Consider the following 26,514-nt stretch of genomic DNA (forward strand, 5'->3'; position numbering starts at 1 on the left):
GTTCAAATGTACAAAGGTGTTTAATACCAGGTCTTGGCGTTTTTCAATCCTATCCTGTCTTTCAAGGCCACATGCCCAGAGCCTTGTGGTTTGGGCACAATAATCTGAGGGTGCTGGGCAAAAACCAACAGAGTGCTGGTAGTTACCGAAGCCTCCACATGTTGTAACTGTGCTTACAAAGAGTTTGCACCAAACGGAATTGGGTTGCAAAGAGCCACATGCAAGGCATTTCCCTCTCTGCCTACACCTGCATGTCAGTGCATTTCATTGGGTCAGTAAACAGGCAGAGTGGTTAAAAACATTCCCACCACTTGGTGCTCAAAGGAAAACTGTGGGGTGATGCTCTACCCCTTGAATCTGATTTTGGCAAAACATTAAAAGTCCCCCTGAAGCATCTGAAATGCACCGCAAGTGCAATACTAACTGCCTTTGTGAGCACTGCAATTTAATGAATAGGGGGAAGAAGTGGATTTTGAGGCTTTTGCTTACTTTGGGGACGGATTCCTCTTGTGTATCCTTTCATTGAAGAGAAGAAAATTAATTGTATGGGAAGTACTTAAGCTATAGGGTTAATTTAGTAACATAAAAAGATGGTTGGTTGGTTGGTTTGTTGTTTGCTGCTAAATAATGTATTTTGCCAAGGCAGTTACACGACTTTCACCTTGTATTCAAGAGGACTGTGTATCTCCAGAATCCTCCCATCATGATGTGCACATGGTGATAAAGTTTCCTGCTTGTCAGTGTTGGGTGTTTGCACTGCAGCTCAGGACCAGCACTATTGTGACCCGTACTTCTGGGTTTTTATAACTAGCTTTCTGATCTAAGTAGGCGAGCCTAAATTGCGTCTGCGTTGTGTGGTGCTGGAAACTCCATATGTAGGAACCGAACAGATTACATAGATTATATTCTTGTGATCATAACAAGTGCAAACGTGTGCATATTCTTATGTGTATCAAAATCTGTTTAAAATGTACTTTGGATGGTTTTGAGCTGCAGCATGAGGCTTGTGAAGTCACTGTGACTATTAATGTGGGAAAAGCAGAGAGGATCATGTTCTGCAAGTCCTGCTGACAAATAAAGATACATGAGTTTGCAGTTCAGTGTTTTTCAGGAAATACATATCTCTAGTAACATGTGTAACTTTGTGGTCTCTCTTTTCTGTCTTTTTTTCTTTTATCTACTATTTTATTCCTGTAAAACCTGTTAGGGCCTGAAACTATTATTAGGGAAATTAGAAGAGCGGGTATTGTGCTGCTGTGTCCATTTGCTGGCAGCAAACAGTGGGTGTAGCTTCTTGAAGGAAGATGACCACAGAGGAAGGAAAGTCAGAAAATGAGCTTCAGACTAAGACAGTGTTTGTACCTCTGACTGGAAAACTCCACCACAAGACTCAGTTTTAATTTAATACAGCTGTGCTGTCCTGTCTCTAAACTTGTAATTACAAGACTAAATGAGTTGGATTGAGGTGGGCACTAGTTAGGATATTGATTAAAATACCATGGATGATGTGGGAAATGATATCCCTTACATGATGTATGTAAAAAAGTTGGAGAAAAATTGGTTTGAAATCACATGAGCTGTTGATCTTGGATCTTGTTTCTTTTTCTCTTCAGCATTCAAGCAGCTGTGAGTTGCTTCACGGGGTACAGGGCAGTGGAAGTTCGGGGCCATAAGTCAAAACAAGGTATTTATAGTCAAATGTTCATCTCAGTAGGATTTAAACAACTTTCAACTCGCCTGTTGCTCTTCAGGCATACAAGCCAGAAACTCAATTTGTGTGGAATAATCAGAGATTTCCCTCTGGATTTTCTAGAACAATCTAATACATGGCGTTGATACTTGTATCTACCTGTGCGGCAATGCAACTCAGGCTGCCTCCCATGAAAATATTTATGCATTTGTTGTTTGCTCTACCGGTGTTTGGGATTAAATTACAAAGAGGTAGAGCAACTGGAGAACACTTTGGGCAGCTGGGGCCAGGAATCTGTGGGAGTCTTGTTCCTTGTTTCATAGGTCCCATAGCCCTTAACGTAGAGTTGTGAAGAGTTGTGAAAACACCCTTCTCCTTCCTCCTAAGTGATGAAGGGAGAATTACTTAGAGGCTGTGGCCTGTCATGCCATGGGTTTGCACTTTGGGCCTCCTCCTCTTGCGGACTGCCTCAGTACGGCAGCAGGTGTTTCTGGTTGAGTATAGGAAGGAGTTTGTCTGCTTGGGTGGGATAGATCCATAGGGCCCCTTGACCTGTAGGCAGCTTGTCCCTGTCTTTTTTTGGTGAAAAGCAAGGGAATAGAGGCAGGTGCTGCTAGTCATCAGTGCGGAGATGACTCTTAGTTGGTGAGAAGCATCCAGGAGGACTCCAGCAGAAATGCTTTAAAGGTCAAATCCTAGTAGGTCTTCAGCTCTGGAGAACTCACTGTCTCCACTAAAATTTTTAGTCTTTCCAGATATTCCAATTTGCCTGCCTAGAGCTTGCTTGACTGGTACTGGGAGCGTGTCAGGACTCCCAGGCATGACCCCAGAAGAGCTTCAGTGTGCCTGAAATCAGAAGACTTGAGTCTTTTGATTTGCCACTGGCAGAAAGAAGATTTCCAGCAATCTTTGTTTTGTCCAAAAGTCCCTCCCAAAACTGGTCTTCTACTGAACACAGCGTTACACAAAATGGAAAGCCAAACCCATTCAGTTGCATTTTTCTGGGACTTCAGTGAGATAAGAAAATAAAGGCCAGACTGAGTTTTTTAAACAAATATGTTTGTTGTTTGTGGTGGTGTGTGTTGGTGTTTGCTTTATGGCTGGTACTTTACTTGCCAGGTTTTGCCTTGGAGTTAAGGTTGAGCTGCAAAAACTGAAAATGAGATAAAGATCAGCATTCATGAAGGAAGTGTGTAGTAGGACGTGTCTGTGCCATCCTGCTGTACAGTTTGCACAGCAGCAAGCTTTCATCAAACCAGAAAATACTGTATTGCTGCCTGTGTGATTTGCTTATATTCAGCATCTTGCATTTGGCTTGTTACCTTCATTTGAAAATAGTGCCAAAGAAAAGAGGCGTATGGTGGGGGGAGGCAGCTTGGGCTGTTCGGTGATCCAGGCTCTGGGTTAGAGGTAGAAATCCCATAGGCTCTCGTCTCCCCTTTGTCTCCTTTTGCAGGAGCCCGACACTTGCTGCAGGTTCCTTGAACTAACCTGGGAAACCATTCCCGTCTCTGTGTAGAGCCTCAAGCTGAGCAGGCATAGTGGTCATCAAAAAATGCACCCTTACTCAGGGCTAGGAAACATCAGATCATGTCGGACTGGAAGAGGAGGATGCATTTCAGTGAAACGATAAGAAGAGAAGGCTGAGCATGAGACACCTCCCTGCTTAGAAATGGAAAAAGAGATGCGTATGGAAAGTTTGAAAAGGGAGATGCGTGTTGCTGACAAATTTGGCCAGGGGAAAAAAGTTGCTACCCCCAGGATGCGCTGCAGGGTCTCTGGAAGCAGGTGGTAGGGTGCAGCTTGGGGGGAGACAGCTGAGGCTGGGCGGGGAGAGGGTGAAGCTGGAGGGATGCCTGAGGAGAAGGAAGATGTCCTTTGCTTCAGGGAGAGCTGTAACATCTCCAGCCCTGAGTTGTTGTGAATTAATGAGCCCTCCTTGGAAGGGAAAGTGCTAAAAAAAAACCATGAAACAAAGTTCCCTTTACTGTCCTGTCTTCAAGCCAGCTTGAGCTTCCCAGAGAAAGGCTCTGTAAAAGCTCTCTCCTTGTGGAGACAAACTTCACAGTTCAGGACTGAGTGGAGAAACAAAGCAACCTGCCTGGCACCACTGGCTCCCTGCTGAATTTCCACGTGCGGGCTTGATGAGCCATGCTCTGGTCAGGCAGAAATTGCTCTGGGCACCAAACGTAGCCGCTTACTGAGGATATCACTGTAGTGGTGAGTGAAGGATGAAAAGGGGAAAAGGCTCAGTGTGAAAAGTTAACCTTTCCTAGAGGAAAAGGAAGGCAAAGAGAAGTTAAGCACAGTTACAGGCTTCTGTTAATTAAGCAGTGGCAATGCATATCTGCTTCAGCATCAGTAAACCATGAGATACTTGATAAGAGACTTGCTGAGTAACTTCAGAAGTTTCTGCCAAACCTGGTAAGGTCTGTTTGGTTTGAAGTGACTTGTGATGTGCCCGCTTGTCACACAGACAAATGTCCCTTTGAGTACGTGAGCTGTCTTTCCCGTGAGTCAGTTGTTGAAGAACACCGTCTTTAGAAAGTGGGTGAACATGTGTTGAAAAACCCAGGCATTTGTTTTGGTGCTGCACTGTTAGTCAACCTGAGGTCTGTGAGATACCATTGTGTAGGCTGCAGATATGTACCTGCCCCTAAATGCAGCCGGTTGGTCTGCAAGGGGGAAAATTCTATAATTGAGTATTTTAGGTTTAACTTGACAGTTAGATGTTTGCAAATGACACAGATGGGGAACCAAGATACAAGATAGCTCCATTTTTATTTTTTATTTTTTTCAGAATTGCCTGGTGGTTGCTGGATTAAAAATTGCTGAGAACCTTGTGCTTGTGAGTTGTGGCCAACTGAGTGTTGTCCATCTCTCACCTCGCTCAAAGCACACGCTGGCACGTTTCTGAATCCTGGCCTTGAAATGGAGAGCTAAGGGATCTGTCACTGTGGCTCACTTGGCTTGACCCAGGGAGCAGCTTAGCCTTTTCCTAACGTGGCTATTTGTAGTTTGCATGACTCTGTATAGCTGAACTATGTTCTTCTTCTCCTGGTTTCTTTTTATCCAAGTCTTTCTCATGGGATTTTTTTTTTTTTTTTTTTTGGATTAGACGAGATTTACAAGCAGAAACTGACATTACATTTCAAGGTTTGCTTCTGCTATTACATTGGCCTACTGACACCATATCCTCTGGGGTCAAACCTCTGGGCTGAGAGCCACAATTTACAAAGATTCTTTTGCAGGGTGTAGGAGTATTTTGTCATTTCACCCCCTATGAGTTCACCCTCTCCCTCTTGTGCTGCCTGTTCCTTATTTCAGACTCCACCCCTACACCATGGAAGAAATGGCTGTTTTAGCCCTGATTTTGATACTTCTGCTCAGCCATCAGCTTAGGAAGCATTGATGATACTCCATGCAGCTTAATCTCCTACTGACTCATTTTTGAGTTGCTGGTACATCTCTGTATGCCATTAAGCCATCTTTGAACCTCGCTGTGTCACAGCAGTATACACTAGGGGTAAATCCACTGAAGTCAGTCAAGTAACACCAGCATGAAACTGGAATGACCGGAGAATCATGTCTCCTTTCTTGTAGCTTATGCATAGCAGAGAGGAGTGAAAGCCTCAACAGAGCACGGACAATTCAGAAATTTGATTTGCCTACCAAAGAGACTGGCCAAGTGTGCTGAGAATGATTTCAGAGACCACAAGCTGATCTGAACTAGGTCCCTGGAGCTGCACAGAGTGGGCATTATGCATAAACTCGCTGAGCACTGAACGGGGACATGCAGAAATGTGCTCGCTTCACCTGGTTGCCTGGCCCTCTGGGGAGGGTCTGTGCTTTGTAGGGTGGAGTGAAGAGCAGGGGAGGCTGCTGATGTAATTAGATTACACCCTGTTTGTCTGTGACTTAGGAGCAATTACAGGAAGCCCATCTGAATTCACTTAAGGCTTGTTAATGCTGTGCTTAGCATACAATGGTCAGTGGGGACCAAAAGTTTGAAGCGCAGAGGAAAAAGCTGCCCTGGATGCAAGCATACCTGAACGCTAACTGTGTGCTCAAACATCTCATTCTTGGACCTCCTCTACCTCACTTGTGGGAAAGAAAAATAACAGCAGCTTTTATTAGAAGCTGTTGATTGTGGCCTCCTTCAGTGCATTTCTGAATCATAACCTTGCAGAAAGCATACCTCACCCAGCAGGAATTTAGCAAATCCAATAACAGGCTTATGATGCTTGTCCTGAGATCTTGCAGCCCGGCTGACCATCGCCTGGCCAGTGGGCAGAGGGCTGCTCTCGCTCATACCAAGAGCTGTGGTATTGCTGTGGAAAGCTTGGGGAAGGACTTGGCACGGCGTGCAGTTTCTTTGTGAAGCATCTTGTCATAGAGGAGTTTGTAGATATAGAAACATGGACTTAGAGCAGTGGAGGTGGCCAAATCAACCTCTCCCCCCACCCAAAATAAAACAAACCTCCAAAACTCAGTCAGTGGCCATTGCAATTTTCCTCATGCTGTGTTTGTCACTCCTGCAGACTCATTTCTGACCGCTTCCTTGGTAGTTGTCCTGCTCCCTGATTTTAATCCAGTAACAGTGCTAAAATGACGATTTCTGTCTTTGCAATCCTCCACTGCTTTGCCATCTAAGCATTGAGGTTACAGCAGTTGTACTGTTGATGTGCCATGAGCAAAATCTGCTAAAAACACCACGATGAGACTGAGAGCAGATTTATAGTGATCTGAATTATTCTCCCAAGTTTTATTTAGTGGTGTGTGTGTGTCGCAGTGGGTATTTTAGCTGCCATGGATGTGTAGTAATATTCTTAGTCCCATGACCGCCCTTTCTTGTGATGTTGCAGTTCATTTAAAAAAAATAATTAAAAAAAAAGGAATGTGCAAACAGAGAGCTGGCATAATTGTGGCATACTCGAAAAACTAGTCATGTTACATCTTGGAATAAGCTGCTATGGATTTGTCATGAAAACAATTGTTCAGGTTTGGTTTTATGTCTCCAATAGACAAACTTATTGTTTCATACATTCATAGGCATTTGAAAAGTGTTGAGGTCACCTGGGCAGTGTCCTGCACACAGCAGAGTTTTCCCTATGGCGTATTTTTGTGATGCACCAAATTTTAAACGTTTTCCTCGGTGGGGATTCTGTCACCTTCCAGAGAAGGCTGTAGTTCGGGTGGGTGTGCACTGGAAGTGGCAGCTTTGTAGTCAGGCCATATTCTTAATTCAGTTGCTTTATTTCCACGTAACTTCAACTTGTAACACCTTATTGAGTCCGCTTCAGTCCTTTATTTCTCCTTCTTTGGGTTCACATCTGCCTCTATTAGAGACTTCTGCATTAGTGTGTCATACCTGTCTTTCAGTGTGTTTGCTGAAATTACATTGGTTTTTACTAATGACTCACATCTTTTGAATGTGTGCAAATAACATTGAAACGAGTTGGAGGACTAGACCATGGTGGTGGAGAAGCCTGGGGGGTGGAGAAGGCACAGTCGTGTCAGACAGGAGATAGTAGCTCTGATTTTTCATCTCTTCAGTGAGAATTTGGTCTGTTTTTTTCCAAGTCTGGCAGCAGCTCTTGCCATTCAAGTGGGTGATGTTCTAGCAGTATTTGAGAGGTGATGGAAAAGGATGGTGGTTGGATGCAGCTGCTTAAAGACTGTCGTGCACTTTACAGGAACCGTTCACTGTTCTGTATCCTGAACTGAAGCTGAAATTTTACAGCACTGAGGCAGAACAGCCTTGAAAGGGGATTCTGGCCTTTCAGAAAGCTTTCTTAAATACTGCACACTAAGAGGATCTGTAAGCTTTACACTAAGAAACTCATCTATTTTGCTATGTGCGGAAGCCCAGGGGTGGACATGGTATTTTAAATATACAGATCTTTTTGGTGAACACTTTGAGAGCACTAGTGTAGATGGGATTCTGCTAAACACTAGCATGGCCGTATTGGGTGCTGGGGACACATCAGTGTGTTCCCTGAGTCGTATTAACACATTATAGAGTATATGGACCCATGGCAATTTTTTATATATGGATAATTTTTTTCACGGAGCTGGCAATTTCATTCCTCCAGAGTGATCACTGAGGACTGACTGAACATGGAAATCAAACTCCCTGTGCTTTCAGATGTTTGGCTCTTTCTGGACTGATGTGAGTGCTGTGGAAGAACTCGTGGCTGGGCTCTGTGCAGGAGCAGCAGATTGGCCCCTGGGGATGCCACTCTCATGCTTCCACCAGCATTAAATTCACAGAACAATAAACCGCACTTGTTGTGTTAGGAGACCCAAATGTAATACATGAAGAATGTGTGGTGCACTAAACCTGTCTGGTTCATACAGAAACTCATGTATAATTCACAGTCTTTGTAAATATGTCAGCTTAATGCCTCTCTGGTACATATCAGCAAAGCTCTGTTTCCCCTGGGTTGGTCAGACCTGACAGCTTCTGAAACTGGACTCTGAACTGTGAGACAAATGGTGATGATCTCTGAACCTTAGTGAATAATAATTAGTTTTGATTGCAGGAAAAAAATACACAATGAAAGCCTTTTCATTTTATTTTTTTGCTGCCTACATGTCATTATTTAAAATCTTCATCCTTGGTATAATGGAGAAACCCTTTTACATTTTTAGTAGAGCGCAGTTACATCTGGGTGTGTACCAGGCTTTGGTTATCCTTCCCTGCAGCACGCTACATGGTGTTTCTTGGATTTGGTGGTTTGAAGTTAGCCATCTTATAGTTCTTTCAGACGTTTATTTGTAGTTTAATTAATATGTATGACATTTTCCTTTGGACTGCAGTTTACATGCAGCCTTCCGAATAAGCGTCACTTTCTAATATGTGGCTGTGCACGAGGCACAGATACCTTCCGTCCCACAAGGCTCTCGGGAACTGGAGCAATGCACACCTACTTGTTAACTCAACTGCCCAAATTCTGTGGATAAATTAAGCTGTGCTTGGTGTGAAACCTGTGAGAGTACATGATCTGGTGCGGCTGTTGCTTGCTAGCCCTTCATTAAATGAGAGCGTGGGTCTTTTAAGTAGCCCTTGGAAAGCAGCTGTTTCATTCAGTTACTGCTACTCAGTGGAGAGAAAAAGAATTAATTCCCAAAGGTACCAGAGGCATTATGAAAATAATCTTAAGTAACAGCACATTTTACTCTGGCTCAGTCAGAGTCACTGAAAACTTTGAGAGCTCTTGGGCAGTAAATTACTAAAACCTGGGGGATGCTGATGTGGCCTGGGATGGAGCCAAAGTCCATAGAAGTCAACGGGAGTTGTCCAGTGCATGCAGCCTGCTTGGACCGGGTCCTGGGATGTGCTTTTCAGAAGCAGTCAGCAGTGCTCGGCCTTGTTGGCCCTAGCTCTGGTGGGAGCAGGGAAGCCAGCACTGAGTTTTCCTGGGCTACTGGATTTAATGTCCTCTTTGAGTGATTTAAAAGCACTGCAAAACTGCGTTTTCAAGTCAGATGTAGCGTTCTACCAGGAGCTGGTTTGGCAAGTGACTTAAACTCAGCCAAAAAACTTTTTTCTGTGTTGCCAATGTGAATTGTGTTCCTCTGTGGAGGTGTGCCACAGCAGTGGAGGCAAAAGGTGAGTCTGCATTGCTGAGCACAGCCTTTTGGCTGGAGCTAGGAGATCTGGTGGAGAATCTTAATGCCTGTCTATAAGAAGGGAACTAGAGCAAGAGACTTCAACATCCACAAGCTCTCCTGGGGCACATCTCTCCTCAAATTTTACTCTCTTTCCTGACATCTGGCTTCTTGTGCTGTCCTCAGGCTGCTGTTCAAGACAATTTAACAGCCAACAAGAGTGGTATGGGAGCTTCCATACCCTGCTGGAGGGTTGTGCCGTGGTTCTTCATCCTCTTGAATTCCGATAATTCTTCTCCTTGGGAAACAAAACACAACATATCTGCAATAAAAACAAGAGCAAGTCTTCCTGCAAATGCAAGAGCACAAAGGCTGGATGTTCTTTCCCACTGAGGCTATCTGAGCCAGGCAGCCTTTCCCCTCTCTTCAAAGCCCTTGATTTAAGGAAGGAGAGTGATTACGCAATCAGCAAGGATAATGGCTATTTACTTTTGGAAACAATGGGCTTGATGAACCACAAAAAATGACCTAATTTTCAGAAGTGTGTTTGCCTTGGAGCAAACTAGCTCAGTTTGGGGTGGAAGTAAATGCATTCATCTTCATGAGATGGTAAAAAGTGACGTCCTGTTCTGAGATAAATCATGGGGTTTTGTCTTGAGGACTGACATGGCCCTGAACATGGAAATATGACAAGCAGGAAAACAATTTTAACGTATTTAAAGTAATGAAAACAGCGTTGAAAATATGTATTAAAACTTATAATGATTACAAATTGTCAGGCTTACCAAGACAACTTGCTAGGTTTTCCTGTAATCAACTCACAAGTGCTAAAAGTATGGCTTTGCTCTGTCTGCAGTAGGATTTTGTTGTGTATTCATCACTATGTGGAAAACAGCTCCTCCTGTTTAGACATGTCCACTTAGATTGTAATAAAATTAATATCTCAGTTAAAATGTGTTGGGGCCTGTGTAGGCAAGGATAATAGAGAGGGTGTTATTGTGCTGCTTAGCATATTGTTAAAACACGGGGAATACCACTGGGCTTGCTGCGTGAGCTGGATTGAGTTTATAAACTGGAGGTGGTGGTGGTGGGATGGTAGGACTGCTTCCATTCCTACCTCAATTCCAAGCCACCCATGTCCTGGGCTGCATCAAAAGCAGCATGGCCAGCAGGACGAGGGGGGTGATTGTCCCCCTCCGCTCTGCTCTCATGAGACCCCACCTCTGGAGCCCTGCATTCAGCTCTGGTGTCCCCAGCACAAGGACGTGGATGTACTCTAACGAGTCCAGAGGAAGACCATGAGGATGATCAGAGGGCTGGAGCACCTCTCCTATGAGGGCAGGCTGAAGGGTTTGTTCAGCCTGGAGAAGAGAATGCCCTGGGGAAACATCATAGTGGTCTTCCAGTACCTAAAGGGGGCTACAGGAAAGCTGGGGAGGGACTCTGTCAGGGAGTGCAGTGATAGGACAAGGGAGAATGGCTTTAAACTAAAAGAGGGTATGTTTAGATTAGATGTTAGGAGGAAATTTTTTACTGATGGTGGTGAGGCACTGGCACAGGCTGCCCAGAGAAGCTGTGGATGCTTTATCCCTGGAGGTGCTCAAGGCCAGGCTGGATGTGGCTTTGGGCAGCCTGGTCTGGTGGGAGGTGTCCCTGCCCATGGCAGGGGGTTGGAACTGTGTGGTCTTTAAGGTCCCTTGCAACTCAAATCATTCGGTCATTCTGTGATTCTAGTCATCTAATGTGAAAGAGTACGATTTGCTGAAGTTCATTAGCATGTGGGAGAGCTGCGTGCATGGCAATGTCCATGTATTTACTACAAATGAGTTGATTGTTCGGCAGTGTACAATTAGTGGTCCAAGGTGATCTAAGGTCTATGGAAAGTTGACCGATGGATGCAGTTGGGAAAAACGAGCTTTCATGCACACGAGCCTTTCTTCAAGTATCACTTTTTTTTTTTTTTTTTCTTTTTAAAATTATTTTAGTTTATGAGCATTATGGGAGCCTTAGTGGGTGAGACAAACATAGAGAAACTTCAGCAGACTTTGTTCTTTACTTTTATTTCAGATTCTGGAAATGAACCATGCTAAAGCTCTTTCCACTTCACTGGTGCATGCTGGAAGACTGTTACTGAGAGCTTATGTAGTTTTGAGCAGACGCTGCAGTAAAATTCCCTTCTGATGCTTTATGCCATTCAGGCTCGTGCCAGTGCTGCTAAGTCACCTAAAAGCCTGGATTAAAAATATCTTGCACAGTCAGAGATGGTTAATCTATGCTAGGTTTATATGTCTGGAAAAGCAAAAAGTTTTCTTGGGTGGTTGATTAGGCCTTTGACATTTTACAGCAGATAGGACCACACTTGGCTGTGATTACATCCTCTCAACACACAGAAGATGAGGAAGATTTTCTGCATACTTCATCCAGCAGAAATGTCTTGTGCATCTCAGGCGTTCAGGACCGTTGCTACAGAGGGTCCAGGCTCCCCAGTAACAGAAACAAAAGCAGGGTTAGAATGATTGTTTTCTACCCCGACAGTCCAAAGCTATCCCCAAATACTAAGATGTATAGTTGGTACCATATATGTGAGATTATCACAGAATCACAGAATTTCTAGGTTGGAAGAGACCTCAAGATCATCGAGTCCAACCTCTGACCTAACACTAAGAAATCCTCCACTAAACCCTATCACTAAGCTCTACATCTAAACGTCTTTTACAGACCTCTAGGGATGGTGATTCCACCACTTCCCTGGGCAGCCCGTTCCAATGCCTCACAACCCTTTTGGTAAAGAAGTTCTTCCTAACATCCAACCTAAAAATTCCCCTGGCACAACTTAAGCCCATTCCCCCTCGTCATGTCACCAGGCACGTGGGAGAACAGACCAACCCCCACCTCGCTACAGCCTCCTTTAAGGTACCTGTAGAGAGCAATAAGGTCGCCCCTGAGCCTCCTTTTCTCCAGGCTGAACAAGCCCAGCTCCCTCAGCCGCTCCTCGTAGGACTTGTTCTCCAGACCCCTCACCAGCTTTATTGCCCTTCTCTGGACTCACTCGAGCACCTCGATGTCCTTCTTGTAGCGAGGTGCCCAAAACTGAACACAGTAGTTGAGGTGTGGCCTCACCAGAGCTGAGTACAGGGGGACAATCACTTCCCTAGCCCTGCTGGCCACACTGCTTCTTATACAAGCCAGGATGCTGTTGGAATTTCTTGGCCACCTGAGCACACTGCTGGCTCATATTCAGCTGACTATCAACCAATACTCCCAGGTCCTTCTCTGCCAGGCAGCTTTCTAACCACTCATCTCCCAGCCTGTAGCTCTGCTTGGGGTTATTGCGCCCCAGGTGCAGGACCCGGCACTTGGCCTTGTTGAACTTCATACAGTTGACCTCAGCCCATCGGTCCCGCCTATCCAGATCCTCCTGCAGAGCCTTCCTACCCTCGATCAGATCAACACACGCACCTAACTTGGTGTCATCTGAGAACTTACTGAGGGTGCACCCAATGCCCTCATCCAGATCATCGATGAAGATATTAAAGAGGACCGGCCCCAGCACCGAGCCCTGGGGAACACCACTAGTGACTGGCCTCCAACTGGACTTGGCTCCATTCACCACGACTCTTTGGGCCCGGCTATCCAGCCAGTTTTTAACCCAACAAAGCGTACGCCAGTTCAAGCCATGAGCATCCAGTTTCTTGAGGAGAATGCTGTGGGAAATGGTGTCAAAAGCCTTGCTGGTAGACCAAGGTAGACCACATCCACAGCCTTTCTCATCCACCAAGCGTGTCACTTTGTCGCAGAAGGAGATCAGGTTCGTCAAGCAGGATCTGCCTTTCATAAACCCATGCTGACTGGACCTGATCACCTGGTTGCCCTGTAAGTGCCGCGTGATGACACTCAAGATAATCTGCTCCATGAGCTTCCCTGGCACTGAGGTCAAACTGACGGGCCTGTAGTTCCCTGGGTCTGCCCTCCAACCCTTCTTGTAGATGGGCATCATGTTTGCTAGCTGCCAGTCAACTGGGACCTCCCCCGATAGCCAAGACTGTTGATAAATGATGGAAAGAGTCTTGGCCAGCTCCTCTGCCAGTTCTCTCAGTATCCATGGGTGGATCCCATCCGGCCCCATCGACTTGTGCACATCCAAGTGCTGTAGCAGGTTGCCAACCAGTTCTTCGCGGATAGTGAGGGCCACATTCTGTTCCCCATCCCCTTCCACCAGCTCAGGGTACTGGGTATCCAGAGAATAACTGGTATTGCCACTAAAGACTGAGGCAAAGAAGGCATTAAGCACCTCCACCTTTTCCTCATCTTTTGTTACTAGGTTTCCCCCTGCATCCAGTAAAGGCTGGAGATTCTCCTTAGTCGTTCGTTTTGTGTTGATGTATTTGTAAAAACATTTTTTGTTGTCTTTTAACGGCAGTCGCCAGATTGAGCTCCAGCTGAGCTTTGGCCTTTCTAATTTTGTCCCTGCACTGCCTTGCAACATCCTTACAGTCCTCCTCAATGGCCCGCCAGTTTTTCCAAAGATTGTAAACCCTCTTTTTTCTCCTAAGCTCAAGCCACAATTCTCTATTCAGCCAGGCCGGTCTTCTTCCATGCCAGCTCGTCTTTTGGCACGTGGGTACAGACTGCTCCTGAGCCATTAAGATTTCCTTCTTGAAGAGCACCCAGCCTTCCTGGACTCCTCTGCCCTTCAGAACCACCGCCTGAGGGACTCTACCAACCAGTGTCCTGAGCAGCTCAAAGTTGGCCCTCTGGAAGTCCAAAACAGAGGTTTTACTGGTCCCCTTCCTGGCTTCTCCAAGATTGGAGAACTCTACCATTTCATGGTCACTCTGCCCAAGACAGCTTCCAACCACCATATCTCCCACCAGTCCTTATCTGTTTGTGAACAGAAGGTCTAGCGGGGCACCTCCCCTGGTAGGCTCACTAACCAGCTGTGTCAGGAAGCTATCTTCCACGCTCTCCATAAACCTCCTAGACTGCTTTCTCTGGGCTGTGTTGTGTTTCCAGGTTATATCTGTGAAGTTGAAGTCCCCCACAAGAACAAGTGCTGACGATTTTGCAACTTCTGTCAGCTGCCTGTAGAACTCCTCATCAGTCTCCTCATCCTGGTTTGGCGGTCTATAACAGATCCCCACCAGGATGCTTGCCTTGTTGGCCTCCCCACCGATCCTAACCCAAAGGGACTCAACCTTGTCATTCCCAGCCTCGAGTTCGACTACATCGAAAGATTCTTTAATATAGAGAGCCACACAACCACCCCTTCCATGCTGCCTGTCCCTTCCAAAGAGCTTATAGCCAGACATCGCAGCACTCCAGTTGTGAGAGTGGTCCCACCACGTTTCTGTGATGGCAACCAAGTCGTAGCCTGCCTGCCGCATGATGGCTTCCAGCTCCTCCTGTTTACTACCCATGCTGCATGCATTTGTGTAGATGGACTTCAGCTGGGCCATTGCCTTATCCCCCAGCCTTGCCATTGTTACCCCTGGCACAGCTCTAACAAGCCTTGTTTCAGCCCCATCCCCCTTCTCACCTAGTTCAAAGCCCTCTTGATGAGCCCTGCCACCTCCTAGCCCAGGATCCATTTTCCCCTTAGAGATAGGGACCTGTCTGCGGCCATCAAGCCGGGTGCCGAGTAAAGCGCCCCATGGTCAAAAAAACCAAGATTTCTGTGCTGGTACCAGCCTCTGAGCCACGTGAGCCACGAGCCTCATGAGTCTATGGGCTACAGTTTGGCTTCACTTTTCCTTGTTAAGCTGCTATGAAACCTGAAATAGTCTCACTAGCAGAAACATTAATATCAGTGCAGTTATATGGTTATAAAGATGGATTTACACCAGTGTGGTTTACTCCAGTAAGAAAAGTGAAATAAGCTGAACTAAAATAAAGCATGTTAACAATATAACTTTTCATAGCAGACAGACTGGGGAATCTGTGAGTGTTTAGCAAAGGTTTTAAGAATGAATCTGGAGTTTAGACTATGCTAGTTTCCTGTTTCTCAGGGTGGCTACTAGTAAGCTAACTGAATTAAATTATGATACACATTCTAAAATATTTATTTTATTTTAAAATTGCAGGTTTACACCCAAATAACCACAATGAGCAAATATAGTGGTGTATTTTGTCTGCTCACTTCTACCTCTCAGCTCTTTTGGTAACACAGACCTCTTATATCCAGAACAAGCCAAGATTCATGTGGCTGTCCATTAGGTCTTCACTGTTACTGTGCATTACCACACATTGTTGTGCCACATGTTGCCATACTGTAGGCCATACCTGGCACATGAGCAGGACTCCACCTTGCTGGGCACTGTCAGCACAGAGCAGAAGTCTGATTCTGTCTGCAGAGCTTTTCCTCTTAAGAGAAATCAGGATATAACAGGTGGTTATAGATGATGCATGGGATAGGACAGAGAAGACAACAGCATTACGCATTTTGCATGACAGGTGTCAGGTCTGATAAAGGTGGTACTGAGAAGTTTACACACAAAAAAATAAAATGAAGGAGGAAGGCAGTAGCAGTAGGAAAGCATGAAAATGCTTGTTGGAAGGTCTGAGAGTTGAGTGATAGTGGAAGGCTTCCCAGGCTGATTGGAAGCTGGAATCGATATCTCTGTAGTGAGTGAGAAATGATAGATAGGGTGAGGATAAGTGACGGAAGCATTGAAACCAAAGATAAGAGGCTTATGTTTGATGCAAAAGTATGTGAAGAGAACTGGTGCAGACAGCAGTGAGGTGATAGTGACAGGCTTGGAAAGTGATCTCTACTGAAGCATTCTGGATAGGGGAGAACATGTTTCTCTTTATCAGGACTTGAGAAAACAACATCAGAGTACTTGAAATGTCAGGTGCTAGCAGCCTGAGGAAGGAGGAACTGCAGAGACGCTGTGTAAAAAGTACTTGCAGGATGCCCCATCTACCTTGTCTGTTAAAATAGACCAGAAAAAAAAAAAAAAAGTGCATGTCTAAGGGGACAGCTGGTGATACAGGGCTGAGTTGAGTTGTTGCCAGGATGTAAAGCAAGAAGAGGTGAAATCTGATGGAAAGTAAAACATTTTCTTCTACTGTGTTGTGCTTGAGCCAGAGGGTGGAAGTTCTGGGTGATCTGTCCCAAAGACAGACCAACAATTCTCTGAGCACTGAAAGCGAGAAGTCTGGAAATAGCTGTTCATCTGTGCATCATCAGTTCAGATACAACTGAAATCATTTGCTGGTAAGATCATCTGGAGATGAACTGCAGAGGTACAGGTACTGCTCAGGGTACAGTAGATAACAGGACCACAGAATATTGGAGAGAGTGTTAAGGAGTGTATGAGTAAAGCAAGAGAAATCAGGTCTGGACAATCATAAAAATTAAGGCTTTCATATGTCTCAGGAGAAAACCTGAACAATTGCATTAATGCTGTTGTAGTATTGTCAAGTCACATTAGTGCTGCTGGATGATGTGTGTTTAATGATGTTACAGTGTTTCTGTAATACAGAATATAAGTAATCAGCAGTTATATTAGCACTCTTTGGAAAACAATTGAATTAACTGTGTGACAGGAAAGAGACAAGGAAGGTATATGGCAATTAATCACTCACTGCCAGCACTGCTGCTCAGTTATCAGAGTGCAGTGTTTTTTTCTTCTGTTAAGGATGTCAGTAGTAACAAAAGTGGGTTTGATATTGTAATTTTCTTTTTTTCTATCTTTCTAGACTATATTTTTGGGGTGTGGGATTGCTTAGCAAGCGAGCTGTGGCTAAGGGGGATCTTCTGGTTGTGATTATATTGCAAGCATTTTGTAACTGTCTGAAATTTTTGATTGCCAGAACTTAAAAGAAAAGGGGGCTGGGAACAAGGGAAACTATTTGCTGAAGACTGAAACACATGCAGCTTTTTCTTAATGTAAAACCCTAAACACTTACCAATTGCATGCAGTTGTTGAGAAAATGCAATATTGATGTAAAAGCCATACTTCACAGTGAAGAAGCAAATAAGCAGATGTTTCAGAAACCAATCTTCAGTCAGCCTACACCCAGTTAAAATACAAAATTTGCTCTGTTACTCCTCTCAGTCTGTCCTAAGGAGTTTACTCAGGTGCTGGCTGGCTGTGATCTTGCCTGCAGGTGGCGCTTACATCTTCATAGATATATAAAAGATAAAAGAGCATGGGTGGCCCAGCAAAGAGCTTGGAGGCTAGCATGGGAGCTGTTGTGAAAGCAGAAATGTACATGTAAGGCTGTTCTGGGCGGTAGCAGGGGACCCTTTACATCCATGGTGTCTCTGGAGAGAACCCAGGGCTGCATGGCTCCCTTGGTTGTTTGTGATCACTGAGGACTGCTCACTGATACAGCAACATGAGGATTTTCAGGTAGCTGGTCCTTATTTCCCATTTGTCCTGAAGTTTAAACAATATTTTGGAGGTGTTGGTGGAAACTTATCCCAGCTCTTTTTCCCTTTTTAGAAAAAAATTTACCTCTTCCTGGCATGACCGAGGCAAAAAGAAAACTCTTTTGAGGAAGGTAATTGCTATGATCCCCTCGTTACTGAGCCTCTCTTTTTTTCCCCCTTCATTTTTCCTATTTTGTACTTAGGCATCCTGCTTGTATCTGTAATCACTGGGAGTTTCTGCCCTTAAGAACTGAGCAGTGTAGCATCATTCAGTCACCTTGTGATTTCGATAAATATTAAACTTTGGAAGAGGTGAATAAACTCTTAGCCAAGTGCAAACTACTAGTATGGCTTGATTCACTATTCCATGTGGCTGCTTTGTGCAAAGCGGATGTGAAATGGCTTTCAATTTGACAGCGTGTCACTTCGTGCTCTGACTTACCCACACGCTGGTGGAGAGACCAGTCCTGTGTACAGTGTAATCCAGTTGTTACAGATACGGATGAGTTCCGGGAGCAAGGCTGGCCTAGAAATAGAAGATCATGTTAGAGAAAGATCCACATAGCGTATTAAAGTCATTGCAGATCACTGGTACTCGTAGATGTGAAATTCTGATTCTTGTTTTTCTTCCCAACTTCTTTTTCTCTGTTCTTCCTCAGTCTGCTATATCAGTCTAGTCATGGCCATGGAGCTTCTGTCTGCTTGCTCTCAGAGTACAGAGTTGTGCTCTGGTTGTTTCGTTTCTTTAAAAGTAAAAAGAAGGGGAAGTAATTGAAGATCATTCCCTTAACTGGAACCATGTTCTTGTCTTAGCAAAAAGGTCAGCGGTCCTTTTGGGAAACATTCAGGCCAGATTTTCAAGATTTACTCCTGGGAACTTGTTCTGCAGCTGGATCTCCTCTGCCTTTATAAGCCTTAGAGGGAGTACTTCTAAAAAGTGATGATCATAGAAATGCCTGACTTGTCAAGAAGCAGGAGGAATTGTCTTTGTGAAAGCAGCTGTTGGTCTGTTTAAAACAAATCACAACAAGCAACAGTTCGTGAAATCAGATTTCACTCTGCACTAACTGTCCTCGTGTATTTATTATATGGTGGTTGTTAGGTGTTTCCCATATAGTTCTGTCACTGGTCTACCATTAATTACGCAGAGTTTAAATCCATTGACCAAGTCACTGATGGGAGGATTCATTGTGGCAGGGAATTTGTCAAAGGTGTTTTTTCCCCTTACATGTCTGTATATAGGCTTTGCATCTTTTTATTTTATTTTATTTTATTTTATTTTATTTTATTTTATTTTATTTTATTTTATTTTATTTTATTTTATTTTATTTTATTTTATTTATTTTATTTTATTTTATTTATTTTATTTTATTTTATTTTATTTTATTTTATTTTATTTTATTTTATTTTTTTCTGTAGAGGGTGTTTGACTCATGAGTCAGGAGACTTAAAGTCATAGGAAGAAAAGCTCAACCAAATAAAACAGGTTCAAATGCTATTTTTTACCCAGGAAGCAAATGTTCTTAGATGGGTGAGTCTTCCTCAGCATCTGTTGCTCAACCTTGCTTCACAGAGCAGTGGCAGCTTGCTGTTAGTCAAACTTTTGTGAAACTTTGTCAGTGGCCGCAGCAAAATACAGCAGTGGGTGCTACCATGCTGTGTCCGGAGATTCTTTGAGTCACGTTAGATTCAGGAAACAACAGTATAAATAGAGCTCTCCAAATAGTAGCTTTACATCATCATCATGTGTTTCCAGTTGGGGGATAAATACTTCCTCATTCCCATGTGATATCACTTTTCCAGACCCTCTCTAAAACTAAATATAGTCATGGAAAGTGTCACTGCACATACAAACTAAAGAAGTTGAGTCATTTAAGACCTTGGAGAATTGGCAGGAATATGCTGTATCATCACTGACAGTCACAGGGGATGACTTAATGAGTAAAAGGGAGGTACGGTTTGTGGTTAAAGCGTGGGTTTGTAGGTCACTAGCTCTGTTATGTAGGGACTGGCCTTGCAGAGATGACTCTGTCCATTTGTCTGTCTGTTGATACTTAGACTGATGAATTGCAACCTGCTGCCAGGATATCTGGGTATGTTTTACATGGAGTCCCCAGGCAGCTCCGTGGCATTTCTGGTAGCTTCCACTTTTACAAACCAAGCTCCACTAGCAATGGAGTTCCTTTCTAAAGGAACACTTTTGCTCATTTAATCGCTCAAAAAACCTGAAACAACAGCGCTGCAGGATCCTGTGGTGGGCTCTTAAATTCAGAGTCATCCAATATCAGTGTCTGTTCCTAGAAGTGTTGATTTTGATGTTGCAATTTCCTGTTCATTATGAAGAGGCATCAGGCTAAAGCAAGCAAAAAATAATAAATAAAATAAAATATGATCAGGTGCTTGAGCCCTGTAAGAGGTCAGTAGCATTCATTAGATCAAAAAAAAAACAAAACAGAGGGGCCATCTCAATGAGCGATTGTCCTAACACCTCATCATGATAGCTGCTCATTTCCCTGCCTTAATAATCCTGTCATTACTAACCATTGCGGCATCTTGCTAGCTGTTCTTACAGTGCAGTCCAGTCTCAGAAAGCAACTAATAACTACTGTCTGTGGATAGCATTTTGAAATGATGGGATGGTTCCTTCCAATCTTTGGATGTGAAAATACAGGAAAAAAAAATCTGTTTAGGCCTGTCATTTGCCAGATGGCCAGGGGACCTGGGAGTCCAGAGAGCGCAGAGCTATGCAGGGCTGGCAGCATCACCACAACCTTGGAAGATCTTGGGCTTTCTCAAGCTGGGCTTTATGAAGCTGGGTTTTCTGAAGTTCCCTTATCCACGTCTCTATGCCAGGGAGATGTATTCTTCCAATTATGTGGTTAATTATTCTGGATACACAGAAACGGAAGGCCACTTCTGGAATTTTGCACTATAGCTTGCAGATGTAAGGACACATCTTTGTGGGAAAAACAGGTGTCAAGTGGCATTTCAGTCTTTAACGCAAGAACTAAATACATCCTGCTGTTACAGTTCACACTTCTGTGGATTGCATTCGGTGTGAATCCTTCTCATAATTCATTTGAATCTGACAAACACATATTTTGTAAAGCGCATTGGGATTTATGAGGGCGTTTCTGATCTTTCATTATTATTTTTTTTTCCACGGACAGTGGGAGCTCATTCACCAATTTCTGAACTGCTGGCTTTGCAGAGCTGAGAGGTGCTACTTGTCAAAAGGCACAAAGGAGCGCTGCCCATGCTCGCTGAGTCAGGGGAGGGAGTGCTACACTTGCTGTCATTATGGGGAAGTTCACGGGTAGGTAAATGGTAATTTTCCAAACCAGAATTTGGCACAGTAGAACTAACTTATTCTTTCTCTTGAACAAAAAGACTGTAGAGCTTTTACCAAGCATAGTGATTTGCGCTCTCGGAGATCCAGCAGGAAACAAATTGGGAAAAAGAAAACACAGCAGTGGCTTTGCCCGCAGTTCCCGCTTTTTGCTCGCAGAAGCTTACCATTATTTGTGTGTTATCTAGGTGCTGAAACGAAAACGTCTTCCCCTTCAGCTTTTGGGTTGCCCTGTCTCTTGTGATAACCGGTCTGTGCATGGCATGAAAAGGCCTACTGTGCACGGGGAATCAGCTCAGCCCTTCAGATGTGGAGAGGCTGGGAAACGGACAACAAAGGCTTCTTGTGAATTGCCAAGAAATGCTTTGCTATAGTAACTAAACAGAGAAATTAATGTTAGTGCAAAAGCAGCTCTGATGTGTTCAGCTCGCAGAGCCCTGCTTTATGTCACAGCAAAGATGTTTTTGTGCCGCATCTTTTCTGGTGCCCTGCCCCGTGGGCTGTGTTGCACAGGAGGTGGGTGGCTGGGTGAGACCCCAGCTTTAATGCTGATGCCTGCTGCCCCAGGCAGCATCCAAAACAGTTTTGGAGGGGTTTGGCATTTGGTTCTTCTCTCTTGGTAAGCTAAGTTGGGCAGTGCTTGCAGCTTCCACATGGCATTCCTCCTTGGTACATACTTTCTCTGTATCCAAGGCATCACTTGTAGAAGGAGACAGTGCCTGGCAGGAGCTCAGGGAACAGGAATACTTTGGGACTTTCATAGCTGGCCCTGTTTCTTGTGATGGTTGTTTGCTCTTTGGAAGCTTTCATGTAATACAGGGACTAGCAGGATGTAGAACCATATGATTTAGTCAGCCCTGGATTATGGTAGCTTTTGTAAAGCATTTTAGCCTTGAGCAGCATTCATCCTCTTACCTTCCCTGGTTTGCCATTGTAGGCTGTATTCAGAAGGTCAGTGACCTAAACGAATTCATTATTTATTTTCCTGTAGCATCTGTAGTCTCCTTTCAAGGCCAAAGGACTGTATTCCAAGTCCGTAATTTTATATGTTCCTTATGACCTCGAGCACAAAGACAAGCCAGGAGGAAGTGGTAGGTTAAACAAAATCAATTAAATCTTAGTGCAAAAACATATTCTGATGCTGGAAGAAAGAAATAGCATGAAGCCATCCAGCTCTTCTAGTGGCATAGCTTTCAACATTAGAGCATTTTCAGGGCAGCACATTTGTAAGAGCCTGCGAAGCAAGGCAGAAGCAAATTATCTATCACCTCATATCCATTTGAACAATACATGTTCAATCATCAGGAGGTTTCTTCTGTCTGTTCTTCCAGCTAGAGCAGCCTCAGTGCGAGCCCTGCATACTTGCAGCAGGAGACTTGTGTAAGCAAACCACAGAACAAAACAACTAAAGAGCCCCTTCCTCCATGCAGCTTTTGGGAAAATCTTTTGTTTAAACAAAGGGAACCAAGCCAATAGTGTCTGGAAGAACGTAGGCTTCCTGCTGAGATGTAAATCACTTTTGATTCTGTCTGGAAGATATATTCTGGGAACAGAAATGAGTGTCTTGAGGAGCTGTGAGGTGGGAGGAGTGGGTGGCAACAAGCATTGCATGGCGTGAGAGGATGGCAGCTCTTTTTACACACTGGCATTGCTGTGATGGGAAGGAGGAGGATCTCGTCCTGGTACTGAAGGGGCACTGTCCCCTGGGAATTGAGTCAACTTGGAGAAAACAGGTTAAAAGGCTTGCCTGTGGGTGTTATTTTTGGATTATTGACTATTATATTTGCGCTGTGTTCTGCACATGGGAACCCAATGCAAACTTCCATAAAGTGGAAGAAGAAAGCAGGTCCTACCTTAGCGTATGTTATTTACCACATTTTTCTATTTTTAAGATGTCTTTCTTGCCAGTGTTGCTGTCTGAAAACCCTGCAGAAACTTCTGGGAGGTGGGCCGATAATGCATATGGTGGCCTTAAATGTGGAAACAGCAAATGGGAAGAACAAAAAAAAAAAAAAAGGAGAATTTTTGTCCATCTATACTGTTTTCCATCTATAGCACAGAATATGTGAACTATTGATGATGATGACAGCAGAGGGTCACCAATTTCACAGATAATTTAAATAACATTCTCTGTACCCAAAAGCAATGAGGTGTTTATTTGTTTATCCTTCTTAATGTAACACATGTACAAGCCAGTAAAGTAAAAAACAAACAAACAAACAAAAACACACACACACACATACACAAAATAAAAAACCACAAGTACAAGCCAGTAAACCGTGGAGGTTTAAGATGGTCCAAAGTGGGATGAATCAGAGTTTTCAGTTATGTGGGTCACAGTCCTTTCACAGATGATGCAGAAGTCAGTCTTTTTTGTTGTCTCGGGGTCTGTCAGGATTTAATAGTAAAGTTCTTCAGCTTAAACAAATTGGCTTCACACGTATGTTCATATGACCAAATTACACATGGAGCCAAAGTTTGAAGATCCATTTAATATGTAGACAGCAAACAAGAGGTATGACTCTAAGATGATTTTTCCTAAAACTTAAGCTGAAGTTTTCTTGAGTTGGTCTTTTGCAATAAGACTCCCACTGACCTATTCTTTGCCCCTAGCATTATGCCAAGAGATTACATGCTGAAGAAGGATAGCTAAAATAAGAATGAGGAGAGCCACACAAAAATCATTCTTCCTGTCACTGATGCCAGTCATCTGTATGGAAGGCCACTAAGCATAAAACAACTCCTTTGTAGGACGGACGGTGTCAGGCTTGTACAAAGGCTTTGCGTGCCAGGTAATTATTACAATAGAAAAGCAGTGATGGAGTCAGCAAGCGAGCTATTCCTCCATGTCATTGGACATCTGTTGGAGTTCCTTCCCAGTGTCCTCCTGCTCTTATTGTTCAGAGCATGTGAGCTCCAGGCCTGGCAGGCATGTTTGTAATTACTGTTCCCAATGTCATCCTGATGCTGCTTGCTGTGCCACAGAGAACATGTGTTCCTGCAAAGCTCGGCTGTTGTGTGGACCGCTCGAGGGTAGGAATGAACTTTATTCAGACTGCTCTGGTATAAGCCTGTCTCCTAGCAGAATGATAAAAAGAAAAAAAAAAAAGAAAAAACTAAACAAACAAACAAACAAAAAACAAACAAACAAACAAACAAAAAACAAAAACAAAAAAAAACTTTATAGCCTTGCTTTTCAGTAGGTTTCATGAATATTGGCTGCTGCCTTTATGGATGCCCATTGACAGAGACTTCTTGAACAGCCACAACTGCAAGTGAGTTACGGTTGCTGTGACAATCAATCCCAAACTAGCAGCCCCCTAGCAATCAAGCATAATCAGGTTAAGAAACACCCAAGTGTGTCATGCCTGGGTTCACATCTGGACCTGGATATGTTGTTCGGTGACAGTGCAGGGGCCTGGCTGCTGCCTGCAGTCTTCTCCCTAGTAGTCTCCTGCAGACACAGTTCTTGTGTTTGGTGTGGTATCAGGAACACACCTGCCTGTGCTGGTTGTTCATGGACCCATTGTCCCTGGGTTTGTTTGATCCCTTTTTGAACCTTCTGATGCTGTCTGCCTGGGGCAGATGTTGCAGGTCATTGCTGTGGCAACAGATTCCAGAAGTTCACTACCCTCTCAGTAGAAATGTGCCTTCTTTTATTAATTTTTTAAACAATTTTAAGTGGTTTGGTTTCTTGCTAGCTTAGGTGAATGTGTCCTGCATCTAACATTATTAAATGCAGCGAAAAGCAGTCCTATGGGTACTATTTCCACTGCATTCATAATTTTTTAAACCTTGATCATATCCCCTGTCAGACTTCTCCTTTTTAAGCAAAAGACTCCCAGACTTTTCAGTCTCTTTATAAAGCATCTCCTCTGTCCCCTTAATTAGCATAGTTGCCCATCCGTGTAACTTTTGTGCTTCATCCTTCTTTAAATGCAGAAAGCAGAAATACTCAGGAGGCCCTTGGTCTTCATAGAGATGGAGCTTGCAGGTGGAACCAAGACCCTACAGAATTCACTGCACAGAAGAACCACCAAAGCTACCAGTTTGAATGCTCACTGGATGTTGGCATGCAAATATATGTCAATGTAAAAACACGAAAATAATAGCAGTTTGTAGTGTGTTTTCTATTTCATCCTGTAAATATGAGTGGCATGTTAGAGAAGAAACAAAGATAGGGTGGGTCAAAATAAGACAGTACTACCTCACAGTTTCTGGACACAATGGTTTAACACATGGTCCTAGCCCTGCAAACATTTCCAGCTGTGTTGTTGCCAAGATCAATTTGCAGGGACTATTCTTGGCAGTAAGCAGCATTGTTGCCTCTGAACCCGCAATGCTTCTTTGTGTACATACACGTGCATATTGGACGTAAGGGTTTTTTGGGTAGCCTTGTGTTCTGCCAATGTAAATGTCAATGCCTTAAAAAGGAAGAGTAAAGACCAGCTTACCTCTGCGGAAGAACTGCAGGAATTTTGTTGTACAAAATTCATAGCTAGACTAAGAGAATGGTTTATGTAGGTTACGATCAGAAATAAACCCGAAGGTCCTTAGGCTTGGCCACGTGGATTTTTAAATCTAGTGATCGGTTTTGTAATGAGCGTTTTTGTCAACCTTCTATGTGCCATTGCTCCCTGCAGATGGAGGGTTAACTTTGCACAGTAAGCAGTGTCGTGGCTGTCTTTGGTATTTCCCTCTGGAACAGTGAAGAAACCCATTTTCTTACTGGGTGATCATCTTGATGTGAATTTCAACCTCTGTGTCCTCTGAATGTTGTTTGCACACTTTGAACCAGGATAGTAGTACGATGATTTTGGTAGGTGTTTTCTTGAAAGCATTAGAGGCCTTAGCTCTTGGCAGAGATCAGCTGTCGAGTTCTACCCTCTTGACCTATGCTCCAAGAGTCTCCATGTTTTTTATTGGAAGTTATAAATAATTGAGGATATTAAGTTTGATCTTCTAATTGGCAAGGAGAAAACTGCAAAAAGCATTACATGTGAAAGGCATTGCATTACTTGATTCTGAAATCCTTGTGTGCAGGGAGAAATGACGACATAAATCAATATTTAGTTTGAATTTCAAAATTTTCTGTCAAGATAACAGGAGAGCTAGTTTACAATCAAAATTTTGTCCAGTAAAACTTGTCTTATGAATCACACTTCCAGTGTTTCAAAAAGATCAGCACTTTTCTAGGATAAATATGATCCATTTGGCATATTCCTCGTTTAATTTTTCTGCCTTTTCCCACTTTGTTATGAATGGTAATCTATCCAAAAAGCTACAGAGGCTTTATGGTGCAGCTGTACTCCCATGTATAAGAAGTTTGGCTGCCTTCCAAAAGTGGCACATTTCATCCATGGCTGTCATAAAAGCTGCTACCAAATATTCTAACCATACTGACAGGCTTGTGTTTCAACCATCTTCACTATATTTTTAAGTCAAGTCATGTTCAGGAATATTCCTGGCCCCCTGGGTACATAG

General features: G+C 43.7%; 1 protein-coding gene across 2 annotated transcripts in view; it reads left to right on the forward strand.

Moving 5' to 3' along the window:
• GFOD1 (glucose-fructose oxidoreductase domain containing 1) overlaps nt 1–26,514 on the forward strand; it is a 63,514-nt gene that overhangs the window by 10,605 nt on the left and 26,395 nt on the right. Inside the window, exon 1 of one of the 2 annotated variants that reach the window (XM_032181023.1) lies at nt 20,900–20,997. The exons of the other annotated variant lie outside the window; for it this stretch is intronic. Within the exon in view, the coding sequence (XP_032036914.1) occupies nt 20,982–20,997 (16 nt within the window). The 5' untranslated portion in view covers nt 20,900–20,981. Of the gene's footprint in view, nt 1–20,899; nt 20,998–26,514 lie in introns of those variants that run through there. 2 annotated transcript variants of the gene reach the window in all.

Source organism: Aythya fuligula, chromosome 2 (genome assembly GCF_009819795.1).
Source record: "Aythya fuligula isolate bAytFul2 chromosome 2, bAytFul2.pri, whole genome shotgun sequence".
NCBI classification, from domain to species: domain Eukaryota; kingdom Metazoa; phylum Chordata; class Aves; order Anseriformes; family Anatidae; genus Aythya; species Aythya fuligula.